The sequence below is a fragment of the Eptesicus fuscus genome, chromosome 18, assembly GCF_027574615.1.
Source record: "Eptesicus fuscus isolate TK198812 chromosome 18, DD_ASM_mEF_20220401, whole genome shotgun sequence".
Lineage (NCBI taxonomy): Eukaryota > Metazoa > Chordata > Mammalia > Chiroptera > Vespertilionidae > Eptesicus > Eptesicus fuscus.
In genome coordinates this window covers 31,267,339-31,286,541 of record NC_072490.1, presented here as the reverse complement: position 1 = coordinate 31,286,541, position 19,203 = coordinate 31,267,339, and the positions used below count along the sequence as shown (strand labels likewise).

The 19,203-nt window shown below is 39.4% G+C and overlaps 1 protein-coding gene and 1 pseudogene across 4 annotated transcripts in view; both read left to right on the top strand.

Annotated features, from left to right (window-relative positions):
- Positions 1-19,203, top strand: part of COPB2 (COPI coat complex subunit beta 2) — a 39,160-nt gene that overhangs the window by 16,127 nt on the left and 3,830 nt on the right. For 3 of the 4 annotated variants that reach the window (XR_008558840.1, XM_054729456.1, XM_054729457.1), the window contains exons 7-22: positions 3,304-3,403; positions 3,981-4,123; positions 4,346-4,545; positions 6,096-6,206; positions 8,000-8,088; positions 8,176-8,282; positions 9,283-9,426; positions 10,302-10,432; positions 10,680-10,887; positions 14,347-14,457; positions 15,479-15,693; positions 17,244-17,336; positions 17,426-17,606; positions 17,753-17,821; positions 17,974-18,045; positions 18,698-18,832. Coding sequence is in view for 3 of the 4 variants with exons in the window: in XM_054729456.1 (XP_054585431.1) it covers positions 3,304-3,403; positions 3,981-4,123; positions 4,346-4,545; positions 6,096-6,206; positions 8,000-8,088; positions 8,176-8,282; positions 9,283-9,426; positions 10,302-10,432; positions 10,680-10,887; positions 14,347-14,457; positions 15,479-15,693; positions 17,244-17,336; positions 17,426-17,606; positions 17,753-17,821; positions 17,974-18,045; positions 18,698-18,790 (2,067 nt within the window). In the remaining variant the exon portion in view is untranslated. Of the gene's footprint in view, positions 1-3,303; positions 3,404-3,980; positions 4,124-4,345; positions 4,546-6,095; positions 6,207-7,999; positions 8,089-8,175; positions 8,283-9,282; positions 9,427-10,301; positions 10,433-10,679; positions 10,888-14,346; positions 14,458-15,478; positions 15,694-17,243; positions 17,337-17,425; positions 17,607-17,752; positions 17,822-17,973; positions 18,046-18,697; positions 18,981-19,203 lie in introns of those variants that run through there. The other variant, XM_028128301.2, reaches the window with a different exon arrangement.
- Positions 823-1,510, top strand: LOC103296106 (vesicle-associated membrane protein-associated protein A-like; annotated as a pseudogene).

The following is a 19,203-nucleotide window of genomic DNA, read 5'->3' as shown; positions in this document are numbered from 1 at the left end:
GTCCGTTCAACCAATCTAAGCATAATATGCTAATGATATGCTAAGGCCACTCAACTGCTTGCTATGATGTGCACTGACCCCTAAGGGGCAGACGCTCTGACCGGAAGGTTAGCTTGCTACTGGGGTCCAGCTGATCAGGACTGAGCGAGAGGGGCCTGACACACCCTGGAGCCCTCCCGCGGTCCCTCCCTGGCTGGCCAACCTCCCGTATCCCTCCCCTGCCCCAGTTGTGCCCCGGTGGGGTCCCTCGGCCTGGTCTACGCCCTCTCTCAATTTGGGACCCTTCAGGGGATATCAGAGAGCCTGTTTTGGCTCAATCTTACAGGCCACGCCGAGGGACCCCACTGGTGCATGAATTCGTGCACCAGGCCTCTAGTAGTGTAATAATTTAAGGCCTTAGTATTTTACCTAAACTGTGGTCCCAGAATCTCCCATAAAAATGAAAACAAATGTCTTAACACAATTTAAAGGTAAAATGCTGTAATGTTTATATAATAGTAGAAATTAGAAATTTTAGGCTCCTGGCTGCCAGAGCGCGCACATAGGCACTGAGAAGTCATCACATGGGGCACCGAGGATCGCAGCGCGTGTGGCCCCAGCAGCTGGTGTGGGATTGAGTCAGTTGTGAGATCCAGAGCTGCTGACCAGCCAGTAGCCCAACAACCCAGGACATAATGGTGGGCACTGGGATGTGGGAGTTGTGAACTGGCCACATCATAAGAGCTCGGCCAAGCCATAGCCCCCATAGTCTCCCGTCCCCAGCCAGCACACTGCCACCACGGCCACACCCCTGACCCTGTCCCTGCACTGCTCTGCACTGTGATGGCGTCTGCCTCTGGTGCCATGGCGCAGCACGAATAGATCCTGGTCCTCCGCCTTCCCACAGGGCTCAGCCTTTACAGATGTAGGCACTACAAATCTTAAGTTGCAAAATCCATCCGACAGGATACTACTGTCTGAGGCCCACCAGTGGAATTATTGATCCGGATTGACTGTGATAGTTTTAGTAATGCTACAGCTTTTTGCCTATGATCCCAATGAAGAGTAAACACAAGTTTATGGTACAATTTTTGCTCCACCAAACATTTCAGATATAGGCTCTGTGTGAAAGAGGCAAAACCTAATGACTTAATGGATTCTAAATTGAGATGTGTTTTTGAAATGCCAAGGAAAATGATAAATTGAATGATATGGAACCTAGCAAAGCTGTTCTGCTGAATGCATCTAAACAAGATGGACCCATGCCAAAACCACACAGTGTTTCATTCAGTGATACTGAAACAAGGAAATTCATGGAAGTGGAAAAGACTTCAGGGAGAAATGACAAAGCTGTTAGAAGAAAATCGACACCTGAGAGATGAAGGCTTAAGGCTCAGAAAAGTAGCACACTCAGATAAACCTGGATCAACCTCACTGCATCCTTCAGAGATAATGCCACCGTCCTTTTCCTTCACTTCTTGTAATTGCAGCCCTTTTCATTGTGTTCTTTCTAGGGAAATGCATCTTGTAGAGTGAAGCATGCAGAGTGCTATTTCTTTTATTTTATCTTGACCAGATAAAGATTGGTTTACCTACCATTTCATTGGTAGTGGGGCCCCCGGTGACCATTTTTTATGTGTATAGCATCATATAGGTTTTGCATTTAACCTCTTACGGTTAGAAAACACAATAAAAACAAATGTTTGGCTACTGGACAAATAGTGTATTACCAGATCACCACTAGCAGATGTCAGTTGCACATTTAGTCATTTATGAAATTCATAAAAGAATTGTTTGTTCTTAGTGGTTTTAATAAGAGTTCAAGAATTGTTCAGTCTTGTAAATATTATTTTAATAATCCCTTTAAATTTTATCTGTTGCTCTTCTCAAAATATGATTTATTTAGATTACTAATTCCACTTATTCAGGAAATGCCAAGAGGTATGCTGTGGGGAAATGGTACCTCTTACAATGTAAATTTTCTCCTTTATCTTTGCTAATATCATGGCAGAATTTTTCTTTTATTTAATACTAGTGGCCCTGTGCACGAGTAGCTCGCTGCTACTTGCCGCAGCTGGCCACTCCGCCCACCACTGCTCGTAGCTCTCTGCCGCTTGTAGCTCACTGCCCCACCATCCTGCTGATTGGTCATTACGTGACAGCATCCCGACCAATTTGCATATTACCCTATTATAAGTATAGATTTTTTTTATATATATATTTTATTGATTTTTTACAGAGAGGAAGAGAGAGGGATAGAGAGTTAGAAACATCGATGAGAGAGAAACATCGATCAGCTGCCTCCTGCACACCCCCCACTGGGGATGTGCCCGCAACCAAGGTACATGCCCTTGACCGGAATCGAACCCGGGACCCTTGAGTCTGCAGGCCGACGCTCTATCCACTGAGCCAAACCGGTTTCGGCGTATAGATATTTTTATTGATTTCAGAGAGAGAGAGAAATGTCAGTGATGAGAATCCTGCACACCCCTACTGGGGTGGAGCCTGCAACCCGGGCATGTGCCCAGACTGGGAATCCAACCGTGACCTCTTGGTCCATAGGTCAACATTCAACCATTGACCCACACGGGCTTGGCTGGCAGAATTTTTCTTATCCCTTGTGAGGCAGTTATTGACTAAGTTTTCCATCCTTAGAATCCTGTTCCATGGTATTTCACATTAAAAGAAATAAAACTATTAACAGATTTAAAAAAAGAGAAATGTTAGCATTATAATTAATGTGAATTCTTAAATTCTTTAGTATCATCATTGACAGGCTTCTATTTATATTTGAACACTAGCAGATGAATGAATGATGTCATGGAATAGCCATGGAACAACCATTTTGCCACATAGACTTCTATAAACCTCGTTATGAACTCTTGTTACTATAGTTTTTATCTTCAAGATTTTGTTTATTTTTATTTTTTTTGCTTCTCACATAACAATTTCCCCGAGCAGTTTAATAAAATGAGACCTAGAAAACCATTTTTTTGTATTTAAATACAGGATAAAAGCACTAAAGATACTTAAGAATTTAGGGAAAAATACTCAGATGCAAACCAGAGATTGTGTGTGTGTGTGTGTGTGTGTGTGTGTGTGTGCATTTTTAAATGTGATATTTACATTTACATTTGCCTGTACTATGAAATAAGAGGAAATATGTTTACACAAGATAATTCTATTTCAAGAATGTCTATACCGAAAACTATTTTAGATTGTCATAACCACTATAATTTATAATGTCTGTGCGCTCACAAAATTAAGGATGAGATAGTTACTTGTTTTTCACTAATAAAAATGTTTTCTGTGTCTTGATTACAGAATAAAACATGTGTGCAGACACTAGAGGGACATGTCCAAAATGTGTCTTGTGCCAGTTTTCATCCTGAGTTGCCAATCATCATCACAGGTTCAGAAGATGGTAAGTTAGAAATGTATGCTTATAGTTACTAAGTGGATATGTAGGTTAGGTAGACCACTGCATTGTAATTGGAGTTTTCCAAGAAATTTTAACATTTTTATTTGAGTAGAATACTTAAACTATAAGAGTAAAGGAACATCATCATCATCCTAACGTGTTTTGACTCTATTACTTAAATAAGAGGACATCTAGAAGTCCTAGAGAAAGACTGAAAAAAACCTGTGCTTTGGTGCATAAAACCTGGGGTCAGATTCAGGTTCTGCCACTTCATGGATATGGCTTGGGCGAATTATGAATTGGGAATAGACATACCCACCTCACAGGATTACAGTGAGAGGGTGAGGAGAAATCACATGTATAAAGCACACAGTAAGCACTGTAACCAGCAGGATATTAACTCACATTGAAATGACATTTCTTAGTTGATTATTAATTTTCTATTACTAATTTATTTATGTCGCTTTATAAAAAGTTAAGCTACCATGTCAGGAAGTGTTTTCTGTTTGCATCTGGTTCACCTGACAGTTCATTGTTGGATATTCAAATTAAAAGGGAGCATTCACATTCTCCTTTTTAGGAACTGTGCGCATATGGCATTCAAGCACGTATCGCCTTGAGAGCACATTGAATTATGGAATGGAGAGGGTGTGGTGTGTGGCCAGTCTGAGAGGGTCCAATAATGTCGCTTTGGGCTATGACGAAGGGAGTATCATTGTTAAGGTAATCACTAATTATACTGTCTCTGAAGAGGTGAACGTCGGGGAAGCAATCATTGTTTAAGTGCAGTCATTTTCCAAGTCACCAGTTTTGTTAAACTGCTGCTGCTTCTATTAAGCACAAGAGAGTAAGCACTGGAGATGTGAAGCAGAAGAAAGGAAGTGTTTATTTTGTTGTGGTTTTGCTTTCCTTTTCATTGCTAAGAGTCATTTGTCATTCTTCCAGCTTGGTCGGGAGGAACCTGCCATGTCCATGGATGCCAATGGAAAGATAATTTGGGCCAAGCATTCAGAAGTCCAGCAGGCCAACCTAAAAGCAATGGGAGATGCTGAAATTAAAGATGGAGAAAGATTGCCACTGGCAGTAAAGGATATGGGCAGTTGTGAAATATACCCTCAGACTATTCAACACAATCCTAATGGGCGGTAAGCTATCACCAAAATCTCCTTTTGAGCAGGATTTGAGTAGCCACAGAATGTACACTCCTGCCCTGTGGTGGGCATCCCTCACTGAGCTTTTGCCCTGGCTGCACAATCCTCAGCACAGCTGCAGGCAGCCATACCAGTGGATCGAGTTGGCATGCAAGGGAACACATATTTGCCTTCCTGGCGTGGTCCCACCACACAATTTTGAACAGTTACTCCTATTTCAAATGTGTTGCGTTTTTGTCCTTGTGGTCCTTTGAGAGCAAGGATCATGTCTTACCCTGAGGCTCAGTAGGTGCCCTCTCAGTATTTGCTGACTCAGTGCTCTTAAGAAGAAAAGCTGGCTCTGATATATATATGTCTTGAAAAGTTTGGGGATTGGCAATAACTTTCTCTTTTTTTGAAATTTGACCCATCAGTTCTATTCCTCCCGTAAGATTTATAAATCACCAGACATCTTATGAGAGAAGAGTTGCTAGCACAATGAGTTTAAGCCTGTGGAGCTTTAAAATTTATTGTAGCCTGGCATGTGTGTCGGAGAAGGAGAAAGAGAAACATCAGTGATGAGAGAGAACCATTGATCAGCTGCCTCCTGCACCCCCCCCCCCCCACCCGACTGGGGATCGAGCCCGCAAATCAGGCATGTGCCCTTGACTGGAATCGAACCCGGGACTCTTCAGTCCATAGGCTGACACTCTATCCACTGAGCCAGACCAGCTAGGGCTGGAGTGAGATATTTTTATTCATTTGAAAGATCAGGGTTTTTTTGTTTGTTTTAAATATATTTTTATTGATTTCAGAGAGGAAGGGAGAGGGAAAGGGAGAAAAACATCAATGATGAGAGAGAATTATTAATTGGCTGCCTCCAGCATGCCCCTTACTGGGGATCGAACCACAACCCAGCATGTGCCCTGGCCTAGAATTGAACCTGGGACCCTTCAATCTGCAGGCCGACGCTCTATCCACTGAGCAAAACCGGCTGTGGCTGAATGATCAGTTTTAAAATGAAGATAGTCTTGCACAAGATAGTGCCTTTTTAAAAATGTTTTCTTACTGATTTTTATAGAGAGGAAGGAAGAGGGATAGAGGAACAGAAACATCAATGAGAGAAATATTGATTGGCTGCCTCCTGCACACCCCCATCGGGGATCAAGCCTGCAACCCAGGCATGTGCCCTGACTGGGAAATGAACCAGTGACCTCTTGGTTCATGGATCGATGCTCAACCACTGAGCCACAATGGCAGGGCAAGATAGTGCCTTTTTATGGTGTAAATGTAGTGAGCAAAGTGCTAGGCATCTTGGTGTTCAACAAATACTGGTTAAATTATTGGAATCCTCCTTGTGCATCTCCAGCTATTCTCATCCTCCTGTTTATAAGAGAAAGCCACTACAGCAGTAACCCATCTTCATAATAAGATATTAGGTTCAGTTGTAACTGTCAACCGAAATAACATTTGTTATTAGAAATATTTTACCAAAAATATGAATCATTATTCCTTATACATGTCATTGGCCCCCTAATTCCCTTCTTGGCTTCCATACTTTCTAGGTTTGTTGTGGTTTGTGGTGATGGCGAGTATATCATCTACACAGCAATGGCTTTGAGAAACAAGAGCTTTGGGTCTGCCCAGGAGTTTGCATGGGCCCATGATTCTTCAGAGTAAGTAGGCTATGTGATACCCAGCTTGCCCTGATTGCAAATGGTGTTCTGTGTGTGGTTGGGTCAGAGAGGTTCTTGAGGGCCAGTGTGTGCTTTGCTTCTCCGTGTTAAAGACCAGCTCTCAGCAGAGCTGCCTGTTGGAAGGGTAGAGTCAGAGGCAGCTGTGCAGCATGAGCTGCCTTTGCCCTTTCTATGGTCAGTACTGAGCTGGCTCCCTCAAACTGACCTAATCATCCCCTCAACTGGGAACCCAGCACCCATTTCCTTGATGGGAGCCCATGGCAAGGCCTGGTGCTTATGGGTGCAAAGCACAGTAGGCCCTCAAATCAGGTCTTTGGCAAGTGACCTGGGGTGACCCTGTGCCCTGGCATCCCAAGGTGCTGTTGCCCCTTTATGAGCTGCCTGAGGGAGATGCTATAATCTGATGTCATCTTGAACTTCATTGAATCTTTTTAAAAATTCATTTTCTGTTATTTCCCATTCTTAATAAAACAAATTCTATCTTAATTCATAATGTTCATAAAATGTTCTTATTGAAAACAAGGAAAAAAAACACTTAACTCTGAATTATTATACCAGAAAGTCTCCGACTGTTCCTTTTTTATTCCAGTTTGGTGCATGTGATAAACATTAGGGCTTTGTCATTTTTAGACCACACATGGAATTACATCTTCAGTTTTCTTAGTTTTTCCCCCCATATTTTGTGTTACCTCAGTATTGTGTAATAAGATGCATTTAAATTTTTTTTAACAAAAACGATTCACTGAGAGAGAACGAGTTCTTTTGATCTTTTCATAAATTTTCTAAATACACTCATTCATGAACAGTTCCATATACTAAAAGGTACTTTGTTATCATCTTAAGCAAAATTATAGTTCCTGAATTGCCTTACCTCTCTCAGCATACCGCTGCCTCTGGTTTGGTGGTTCGCCTTTTTCAGCTTTGTCCAGCCAAGATACTACACTGCTGAGCATCTTTTCTGTCTTGAGCACAGCACTTAATGAATATTCTTGAATATCCAGCAACGGCCACAGCCCCTCTTTTCAAGAGGCCTGAATATATGCAATTTTCTTAAGTTTTTGCCAAACATGGCAAAATCACTTATAAGTGGAATCACTTATGAAAGTTTTTTTTTATTTTTTAAGTCACTTTTACTGAAGTATAATTTATACAAAATATTTTAAGTGTACATTTCAGTGAAATTAAACTGATGTATGCAGATTTTAACCATCAGCACAATCAAGATACAGAACATTTCTGTCACCTCAAAAAGTCCCCACGTTTCCCTTAGCAGTCAGTACTCACCCCTACTCCCAAGCCCCAGGCAAATACTGATCTGCTTTTTTGTTTCCATATAGATTTGTCTTCTTTAGAGTTTTGTATAAATGGAGTCACATGGTATACACTCTTTTTGTCTGGCTTCTTCTACTCAGCACAGTGTTTTTGATATTCATCCATGGTTGCATGAATCAATAATTGGTTATTTTTTTTGCAGAGTAGTATCCCATTGTACAAATATACCACAGTTGGTTCAATAATTCACCTAATGATGGACATTTAGGCCTTTTTCAGTTTCTAAAATAATTTGTAAGCCCTAGTAATTTGTGTAATAGTGTGAAACCCATTCGTAATTTGTCCAACTATTCACTGAACTCTTAAGGAAAAATTATAATAGTGGATCTTTAAATATTTTATATTTATGCATAAGTATATTTGAAGATAATTGTAACATTTGATGGAATTACGATTTAGTATATAATATGCTATGTTTGCCTTCCGTTTTTTCCCCCCAGATATGCAATAAGAGAGAGCAACAGTGTTGTAAAGATATTTAAGAACTTTAAGGAAAAAAAATCATTTAAACCAGATTTTGGAGCTGAAAGTGAGTGTTATTTATATATGATACATTTTTAGAAGCTTTGTAATGGCTCAATTACCACCTAAGTAAAAATCTTTTTGTTCTTTTTAGGTATCTATGGAGGCTTCTTATTGGGGGTCAGATCTGTAAATGGCTTGGCTTTCTATGACTGGGACAATACAGAACTCATACGCAGAATTGAAATTCAGCCCAAACATGTGAGTTCCCCCATTGTTGTGGAATTTGTGTCTCTGGGCCCCTGTCCCCTGCAGTCCCTGTCCCATTGTGCTGGACACAGCACCCTTTACCCCAGGATTGCTTAGCCACTCGGATTTGTGGTATTAAAATAAGGCAATAGATGTTGGATATTTTGAAAAATATAAAGTTATATAAATGCCAAGCACTTTTCTTCTGCCTGAGTGAGAAAAGCATGCTTTGAAGACAAAAGGTCAGGGAGTCCTTCACTTGGAAAGTGGGGCGTCCCACTCATTTCAGAATGTCTTTTCACTCTTTCCCTGATAGTGGCTGCTTAAACTTCGGGTAACCGTCTCCAGTGACAAAGTTTTCTACTTTAGAACTGCCTGCTTCTTTGACAGCTTTCATTGTCAGGAAATTATCCTTGGCAGCAAGTCCACCTACCTAGGTCATATTTCTGTCTTCTAGAGCATAGCACTCTCAGTGGGCAAAGGGGCAAAAATCAGTTTGTGAGGGGTGAAAAAGCTTAACTTTTTACCTATAAAGTGTAAGTATGCACATGTATATATATATGTATTGTAATCTATATACCATATGTGTATGTATTATATATTAATAAACATACAGACAGTAGTAGTATCTGTGGTATTAAAACTTCATAGGGGAAGGTGATTATGAAAACAGTGTCTAAAAAAGTTCAGGGGGGAATTGAAAATTGATAATGGGGTGGGGGAGTGAGAAACACTATTCTAGAACAATAGGGAATGGGCTTCTGTTCCTCTAAAGTACAGCACATCTAGTGAACGCTGACAGCTCTCCTACCTGTCTCCCTACGTTGTACATTCCTAGGCTAAATGAACAGCACTGCCCTGCCCACCTCCAATGTATGTATATACACACTGTATTAAATTGCTAAGTATATACTTACTATAAGATAAATCTTGTAAGAAAGAAAGTGTATGCAGTTTATCACATCTACTCAGAAATCCAAAATCATTTGTCTGTGTTTTTGTCATGCTGCAGATTTTCTGGTCTGACTCTGGAGAGCTGGTCTGTATTGCCACTGAGGAGTCATTTTTTATCCTTAAGTACCTGTCGGAAAAAGTCTTGGCTGCACAGGAAACGCATGAGGGAGTTACTGAAGATGGCATTGAAGATGCCTTTGAGGTAATGGCATCAGCACAACTTAGCTTTGCTTCTAAGTGATTTATATTCTTAGAACTTCACTCATTTTAACATTTTAGTATAAATTAGGTTTGGGGGAACTAAGCATTTAAGGAGTTACAGTAAAATGTGAAAATTAAAGTATTGGCTTAGAGATCAGAGTCTAAAAGTATTTATATTTAAAAGAAATTTGTGCTTTGATTTTAGGAAATCCTTAGACTAACTTCGATTGTCTTTCAGTAAAGAAATGTAGAAGGTGTTTTGGTTTTAAGACAATTTGGTCACAGTGATTTAAATGAGCTCTCAAATGGTAAAGATAAATCATCCATTGTGGAGATGCTGTGGAAGATTTTATGAAATACTTTGCTGGTTTCACGTGTGTGTGTAAGGAGTTTAGATAAACACTTTTTTAATCACGGCTTTGACACAACAATGAGATTTTACATTACAAATACTCATCCAAGATTCTGTTCTTAAATGGAGAAAGAAGATAGAAATTCCAAAGATAGGTTTTCTTTCTTTTTTTTATGAAAATACGTTTTGTTGTGTGTTTTTTATTGATTTCTTAGAGAGGGAGAGGGAGATGGAGAGAGGGATAGAAACATCAATAATGACAGAGAATCATTAATCAGCTGCCTCCTGCATGTCCCGAACTGGGGATCAAGCCCACAACCTGGGCATGTGCCCTGACCGGAATCGAACTGTGACTTCCTGGTTCATAGGTTGATGCTCAACCACTGGGCCACACCAGCCAGGCTAGATTTTCTTTCTTGAAATAGGATTTTGTTTTGCATTCCTTACTCTGCCTTAATATTGAGTTTCTTATTACAGGATTTCTAATGCTGAATAAGGTAATAATAGACTTTCTTTTTTTGTAGGTTCTTGGTGAGATTCAGGAAATTGTGAAAACAGGGCTGTGGGTAGGCGACTGCTTCATTTACACAAGTTCTGTGAACAGATTAAATTATTATGTTGGAGGAGAAATAGTCACCATTGCCCACTTGGACAGGTAGCTGAGTATTGTTTTGCTTTTGCCTGTAGCCGCCTAAATTTAAAAATACACTTTTTAAACAAAACCTATTGCTGGCTTATAGGGATGATAGGCCTGATTTCTCAGTATTATAGTTATAGTAGGTTGGCAATTGCTAACCAAAATTACATCGATCAAATGGAAAGGTTTTGAGCTAGAGGCACAATGTGGGGTGTGTATCTGTGTGTACTGATTTGGGCTAAATTAGTCTCTGTTTCCAATACAGAACGATGTATCTCCTGGGCTATATTCCTAAAGACAACAGGCTTTATCTGGGGGACAAAGAACTGAACATCGTCAGCTACTCCCTCCTGGTCTCCGTGCTGGAGTACCAGACGGCTGTCATGCGGAGGGACTTCAGCATGGCTGACAAGGTCCTTCCCACCATTCCAAAGGAACAAAGGACCAGAGTCGCCCACTTTTTGGAAAAGCAGGTAAGAGGTTTTATTTGCTTATTTTAGTTTTGTATGTTTTTTAAAACCAGCAATTAGAAAGAATGTCAGTATAAATTGGAAAAATTTTCTTAATTGCCACTGATTTCCTTACGGCAGTGGAGTTTTCCTGTAAATGTAAGTCACTGGTTACACTCTTCCTTCTCCTTCCCCTACGTCCTTGGTACCCCATTTAAATGTTGGGGGTGATTATCAGTCTTTCCTTTCTGTAGACTTCTTTTCCATCCTGTTACTATTTTCATTACTATAGTTTTCTTTCCTAACTGGCATTATTTTTTTTCATGGTAAAATACACATAACATGAAATTTAAAAGGAGTGATTTGTCTTTTTTTTAATGTGTTTTTTTTTTTAAACCAAAGTTACATGGGCATAAAGTTTTACAAGACTTATGAAAAAACAGCCCTCCCTTCCCTCTCTCATTTCTACTTTCTGGAAGTAATCACTTAATTCATTTAGCTGACTCGGTATTTATTTCCATGTTCTAAATAACATGCTTATATTGCTGTTTCTCAGCTTTAGACATTTCTTATGACTCGAGATGAGGATTTATCTTTCTTTCACCCCCTCTGCTTCTCCCACATACATCTCACTTTCCTATTCCTTATCCTTCCAATATAATTATATCATGAGTTTGAATAGATCAGTATCGATGTTTACATTATTATGGCTATGTAAACACTGTTCACAGCTGAGCCATGTGGTATATTGTAGCTTTCCCTTCCTGCAGTCTGTTTTCCCTGAAGTTAGTAATTCTCTTTTTTAAACTTGGCTTTTTTTTAAATGTACTTATGGTGATTCTCCCTACTCTGCTGATTCTCCAGATTTCCCTAACATCTCCTTTCAGTCTATTTAGTCAGCTTCAGTCTGAACTGGTTTTTCTGCTCTCATCATGGATATCCCCCTTCACCATCATGTTGGGGCTCCCCTTTGCCTCTCTCTTGAGTTGGATCTATTGTTTCCTGTATCCCCTAACTTCTTACCTGGTTTATGTGCTCATTTTGCTGGAGCATGTCCTTCAGTAGTTTCCTGAGAAAGGGTCTGTTGGGAAGTAAATTTTTTGTGACCTTGACTGCCTGAAAGTGCCATTGTTCTACCTTATACCATAATTGACCACTTAACTGGATATAGAATTCAAGGTTGGGGGTAGTTTTCTCTCAGAATCAAAGACATTGTTCTATTGCTTTCTAATTTCCAGTTATTATTAAAGTCTAAAGCCACTTATATTCCTGATTCTTGATACCTGATCTGCTTTCCCCCTGGAAGTTTTTTTGGATCTTGTCCCTATTGTTCTGGATATCATGATGGTGAGCCTTAAAAGGGGTCAATTATTATTCATCTTGCTGGATATTAGATGAACTTTTTTAACTGGAGTTTTAAGACATTTCTTACAACTTCCCACTCTAGATGAGGAGTCATCCTTCATTTTTGAGTTTTAAAAACCATTCCTCCGATGATTTCCTTCGTTTTATACCTTTCTCTTTGTGGAATTGTTATTCAAATGTTGGATTTCCTGAACTGGTTTTCTCATTTTGTTATTCGTGGAGTTTTAAAATCTTGTTTGTGGGTAAAGTTTCTCTTCTCTCTCTGAGGATATGGTAGTTTCTCTTTTGCTGTAGTTTTGAAGTTTTCTTTTGTCCCTACCTGGTAGGTTCCCTGCATGGTAAGTTACCACTGTTGGTTCATTTTGATCTCGTTAGGGATTTTCCTCAGGTGTCTGCTGATCCTTGGGCACTAATTTCAGAGTAGAAGTTTCAGAAGCAGATCAAAAGGTCTGAGTTTGTGGGTGGGCTTACTGGGTATGAACTCCCTCCCATGTGATGTGGCTGGGCCCTTTGATTGGGGAACCTCAATGTCAGTATCTTCATCTAATGAATTTAATGACTCTTCATGTAATGAGCACTTAGTATTGTACCAGGCACTCTGACATGTAGCCCTCATTGACATTTTAGTGATTTTAGTATTTGTAAGTCATACCCCCTTGGGCTGGTTAGAGTTTACAGAAAAGCTCCTCAATCACCACCGTGCTGGGGGTTAAGTAGAAAACAGTTTAGTGTCTCGGTATTTAGTATTTCATTTAGTCTCCACATCCATTTCCATAACCTGTTCCCTTTTGATACTCAAGACTCTTTCCTTCCGTGTGCAGGGTCTCTCTCAGACGAGATCCTTTCAAAAAACCAGCCTCGTGTTTTGTGTGTATGTCAAGGGGAGAGAGGGAGAGCAATGGGGACCTGGGGTATCTAACTGCTTCTTATATGACCTTTCAGGCAGTTTTGTTTTAGCACTACCCTTCACGAGACACCTTTGGGATTTTGGGGTGTAAATTGGATGGTTTTCTATGCGGTGTTCACTCCTGATTTAGGATTTTCTCCAGTGTTTCACCTGGATCTTTATACCCCTCCACCACCTTTCCAGCTTCCAACATTTTGCAACTAATGTCTCCTCTGCCTTTTTGTGTGTTGTTGGGAGCTTTTGCCTTTAAAAAAGAACCCTTTAATGTCATTTCAGTGGGCATTTGGAGGAAAACAGGTATTTAATCCACCTGATTTCACCTTTGTCCTTGCCTTTACCTGACTAGTTCCATAGCTCTTCCACCCCCCACTTTTAGATTTTATAAAAAGCTCTCCCGTTTTCTCCCTGCTGACCACCCTGTACCTGAGCATTCTCCCTCAGTCCGATGAAGTCGGAGCTTTTTGTCTAACACACCACTTCTCTAGAGCTGAAGAACTTGCTCATAGGACAGACCTCACCAGTACTGTTTGTCTTGGGAGAGAAACTAATTTAGAAATTACAGTAGTTGGTTTAAACACCCGTTTCTGATGACTGAGGAGTGGAGCAGGGGAAGGGATACTTGCTGATGAATACACTGGACATGAGACCGACACTAAAAGCATAAGTAATGACAATCCATGTCAGGAGCTGAATGCAAATGTTTGCTAAGTGACCTGCAGGTGGTAGAAAATACTAAGAAGGTTTTGCCTTTTACTTTTTTGAGGGACTGGTCTAGATGATCTCTAAAGACCCAGTTTAGTGAGATTACAAACACCGAGGTCTACCCCACTGCCTGCCTTTTTAAAAAATGACTCTTGTTCATTCAACTTCCTGAAATCCTTTTCTTTTTGACACTTTTTACTTTTGCATTTCTGATTTTACTAGTTGTTTTACTCGAGTTTATCTAGCATTGGTCAGCTTCCATTGCCGAGAGAACAGCAGACATTGTGTGACTGAATTTTCTCTGCTGGGGTTCTTATCAGTTAATTTAATGATTCCTTAATTTTTTTCCTGTCTTCTCATTGGAGTATTTTGTTACCTGTTACTTTTGATTCAAATGGGCTTCCTGTGTCAGCAGGGATATCTATTTTAGTCGGAAAAGGAAGTGGATGATTTACTGAATGCATTTGTGTTTACATACAGATTACACACACGTTTTTAAATCTGTTTAGGGCTTCAAGCAGCAAGCTCTAACAGTATCCACAGATCCTGAGCATCGCTTTGAACTTGCTCTTCAGCTTGGAGAACTAAAAATTGCGTACCAGTTAGCAGTGGAAGCAGAGGTATGTACTAATAACTGATAGGTCAGTAAGTATTTCTGTGTGTTTAGTATAAATTGCAAATTAGACTCATTTTGCTGAGGTTGTCTCTTTGGTCTTGCTTAAAAATGTATTATGTTTATCTTTGCATAAGTTACATGGATTATATTGGCGATATTCTTAGCATTCTAATTTGTTTAAAAAAATTAAAGTGTTTTTATATCTTAGAGATCTGTTTTGGAAGAAAAGGAAAGATGTAAGATAGTAGGTAAACTAGTTTGAGAACTTTAAGAGTGCAGGTGTAGCAGTAATTTGCCAGTATCCCAAACTAGTGAGAAAGATGTTGGTTTTAAAGAAGGGTTCTGATATTTTGATAGTTTAGTGACATTTTATGAATCTTTGCAAATTGAGGGCTTCTAGTTGTGGTTTAAGTCTAGCATTTACTGGTAAATTCTTTTCAGATGTACAAAGTAAATTTTAGCTACATTAATATCACCCAAGTGTGTATTTTCATTGTTTTTTGAGAAGCTACAAATGACAAATAATATTTATTAGTAAATATTTAAGGACATAAACAATTTTGTAATCTTCCAAAAAAGTGGTATTAAATCACTCATTAAAATTGTAATCTAATTACCTTAAAACAAACGTCTATTAGATGTTTATTTTCACTGTGCAGTTACAAAGTAAAAATATAATGGGTTATTCATGTATCATTAAAATTGATTTGTTTTAATTTTGTATGTGAATAATTTCCATTTCCTCATTATACATTTTGTCATTTCATTTTGATTGATAGAACCAGTCTAACAAACACAGCTCAATATAGTGAGGCAAAAGGTCTACAGTTGAGTACATGAAAGTTTATTCTTAAATTATTATTTTTTACTGTATTTTCCATATGAATTCCTATAAAGCTACTTTTGCCCCACCCTGTGATCTCCCATTGTCAGCACAGAATTGTTCAGGTTAATAGAATAATGTTGATGTTGGAAATTCAAATGTTTATTTCCAGAGATATTTTAACATAGAAACTTTCTTACAGTCGGAACAGAAGTGGAAACAACTTGCTGAGCTTGCCATCAGTAAATGTCAGTTTGGCCTCGCCCAGGAGTGCCTGCACCACGCACAGGATTATGGGGGTCTGTTGCTATTGGCCACCGCCTCTGGAAATGCTAGTATGGTGAACAAGCTAGCAGAGGGTGCAGAGAGAGATGGCAAGAATAATGTGGCATTCATGAGTTACTTCTTACAGGGCAAGTAAGTATGAATCCAAGGTCTAAAAGTCGTGGGCATAGTAAATAAAGCACTTTGGAGAAGTTTGTGAAGAATGAACCCTGCATAGAGCTGGTGCCTGGCCAAATGGTGTTGCTAGTGGTGGCAGTCAGGACCCCGGTAGCACTCACCGTTAGCGAAGGATGCTCTTAGCACACTTGGTCTAAATGTTTGAGGAAAATGAGCTATTCAGGGAGGCTCAATTAGGAGAAATTCCTCAACAGCCCTACCACTTACTGGCTGAAGCATTTTATGGCGGCAGGAGGTTGCTTGTGTTGTTCCAGTTAGTACCTGAATGGCAGATGATTTTACCCAAATTGGGTAATTCTGATCTGTTCATGGCAAGAATAAAAGGAGATGAAGATACCAGTTACTTTCAGATTTGAGTCCAACTGTAAAGTGTAAAAATGTCACATTAAGTCTGGCAGTTAGTGCACATCAAATCATTTCAACATTAGTTGACCATGTTATGAAATAAAACACAAAAGTATTCATTAACCTTGTCTTATGTGCTAACTTTTTTTGTTGTTAATCCTCACCCGAGGGTATTTTTTCCATTGTTTTTTTTTTTTTTTTTTAGAGAGTGGAAGGGAGAGGGAGAGACAAAGTATCATCGATGAGAGAGACACATCAATTGGTTGCCTCCCGCATGTGCCCCGCCCAGGGTCAGTGATTGAGCCTGCAACTGAGGTATGTGTCCTTGACCAGAACTGAACTCAGGACCCTTCAGTCTGCAGGGCAACACTCTATCCACTGAGCCAAACCAGCTGTGGCCTACATGCTAACTTTTTAAACCCCACACTATCATAAAACCTTTCAGTGTGCATCCCACGCCCCAGTTATTATTTATTGTATATTTTTAATATTTGTGTTTATAAACAATTTTATAATTTTATATACCTGTAATAGGTCCACTCTTCCTTACCCATAATTCAGAAATCAAAAAATATTCTGAAAATAGTTTTTATAACTTAATTTGATTTTAAAACATGACCTTAACTCTGAAATACTTTTACTTTTATAGAATGTAGTATTTGTTATTGCAGAATATTGATTTTTGATACTGATATTAGGTAATGTATATGTACTGTATTACCTTTCTAAAATCCAAAGAATTTTAATTCTAAAACACATTTAAAATAAGACACTGGGTATTTTCCCACTGGACTGTCCAGCACAGGCCATAATGGAGACATTGCCCTCAACCCTACCTCCTGAAGCCTTTAAAAGGTGCTCATCTCAACTGCCTTAACGTGTCTTGAAAAAGCCCCTTTCAATTCTCCTTAGTTGTTAAAAGTTAAGGAGGTGGAAAATGGTCACAAAAGCTTTCTCACCCATCACAACAACTGGAGTCCACTGGTTGTGGAACACACAGGTGATGACAGGTTAGATGGCTCAGTGACAAAATGAGTATGTGTGGGCGTTGGGGAGGGAATGCTGACTGTCAAACACTAGGTCCATGCTTCTTTAATTGTGAAATGCCAGGGTTACCGTGTTTATTCGTGGTGACAGTGCCTCTCCTTTTCCATCTTCAGGCTCGATGCTTGCCTAGAGCTCTTGATCAGGACTGGACGACTGCCAGAAGCTGCTTTCCTGGCCCGGACTTACTTACCCAGTCAGGTTTCAAGGTACAGACTTTTAATTTTAGGAAGAAATGTTTCAAATAAAAGCAGCACACTTATTTAGTCTCCCTTTGGTTCCATGATATCTATATTAGGGTGGTTAAACTGTGGAGAGAAAATCTCTCAAAAGTCAATCAGAAAGCAGCGGAATCCCTTGCTGATCCAACAGAGTATGAGAACCTTTTTCCTGGATTAAAAGAAGCCTTTGTTGTGGAAGAATGGGTGAAGGAAACACATGCTGACCTGTTGCCAGCTAAGCAATACCCACTTGTCACGGTGAGTGCGCACTCACGACTCAATGTTTTGAACTGTACTGCATATTGTTGTTGGAATAAGAGCCAATGTCTGAGATTTAAGCCAACTTCATAGATGAATTACAACTTCAAAACACTTCATTTTATTATTGCTTTATTCTCTGATAGCCAAATGAAGAAAGAAATGTCATGGAAGAGGCAAAAGGCTTTCAGCCCTCAAGGTCTGCAACTCAACAGGTCAGTAGAATGCTACATGAAGTAATCTGGTTGAGATTTGTTGATTAAGTACTGTCTTCCACTTCCTAATCCTGTTAGCTTTCCCTTGGGGGGAATCTTTGAATTCCTGAACAAATTACTATTTTTATATGTATTTCCACTTGGGCTTTCAGGAACTTGATGGGAAACCTGCTTCTCCTACTCCGGTTATCATAGAATCCCACACAGCCAACAAAGAAGAAAAGGTATGATCACCACCCCCAAACTTCCCATTTTAAGTGATGGAATCAGTTTCAGAGCAGGGACTTGGAAATGGGAAGGGACCCTTTTTGACAGACTACAGGCATGCCTCATTTTATTGCACTTCACAGTTACTGCATTTTTAAAAAATTGAAGGTAAGCCTCCTAGCAAAAATATTGACTCACTGAGGGCTCAGATGATGGTTAGCATTTTTTAGTAGTAAATTCTTTAAATTAAGGTATGTACATGTTTAGACATAATACTATTGCAAACTTAACACATTGTGGACCAGTAGTTTTATTGCTAAGTTTCTATTGAACAAGTACAAAAAAACAAGGCACGCTTTAAAATTAAATACCCATTGCATTTTGAAGTTATTACATGTTCTTACAAGCTAATAACTTTTTAAAGAATTCTCATGATCCGTCCTCATGTGTTAATAGACTACAGTATATCATAAACATAACTTTTGTATGCACTGGGAGACAAAATTGATGTGACTTGTTTTATTGATGTGACTTGTTTTATTGTGGTGGTCTGGAACTGAACCTGCAGTAGCACTGAGATATGCCTGTATTTAGTTCTCGTTGGATCATAAATCAGAGCTAACTTTTCTTTAACACAGAACTATATAACTCTTTTCCTTTTCTTTGTAGAGTTTACTGGAACTAGAAGATTTGGATAATTTGGATTTAGAAGATATTGACACAACAGATATCAACCTGGATGAAGAGATTTTGGATGACTGAATGTAATGTTTCCCATTTAAGGACTAAACAGATTATGGACAGGTATTAATTGTTGCTCTGGGACGCCGAGAGGAAACTCCTTAAATTGTGTGTGAACACTGTGCTGTGCCCTCCTGTTCACTAAAATAGACAAGGACTTTGGCTTTTTCATACTGTCATTGGACCGTATCTCATAAAATCTTTTGAATTAGTGAAATCTCTTCAAGTTTCTAATTAAGAAAATAGCATCTACTTTAGAAGGCTGGGCCAAAACTACACCTCACTGTGCAGATCAGCCTGCATTCTCTCTGCATCACTAAGTCATATTTTCACATACCACCAACCACATTTTTCTTAATCTCATTACATCACTCCCCTCAGTCTTGCTCTGTCTCTGGAAATCCAGGTCTGAAAGCAGAAGGCATGGTACTTTT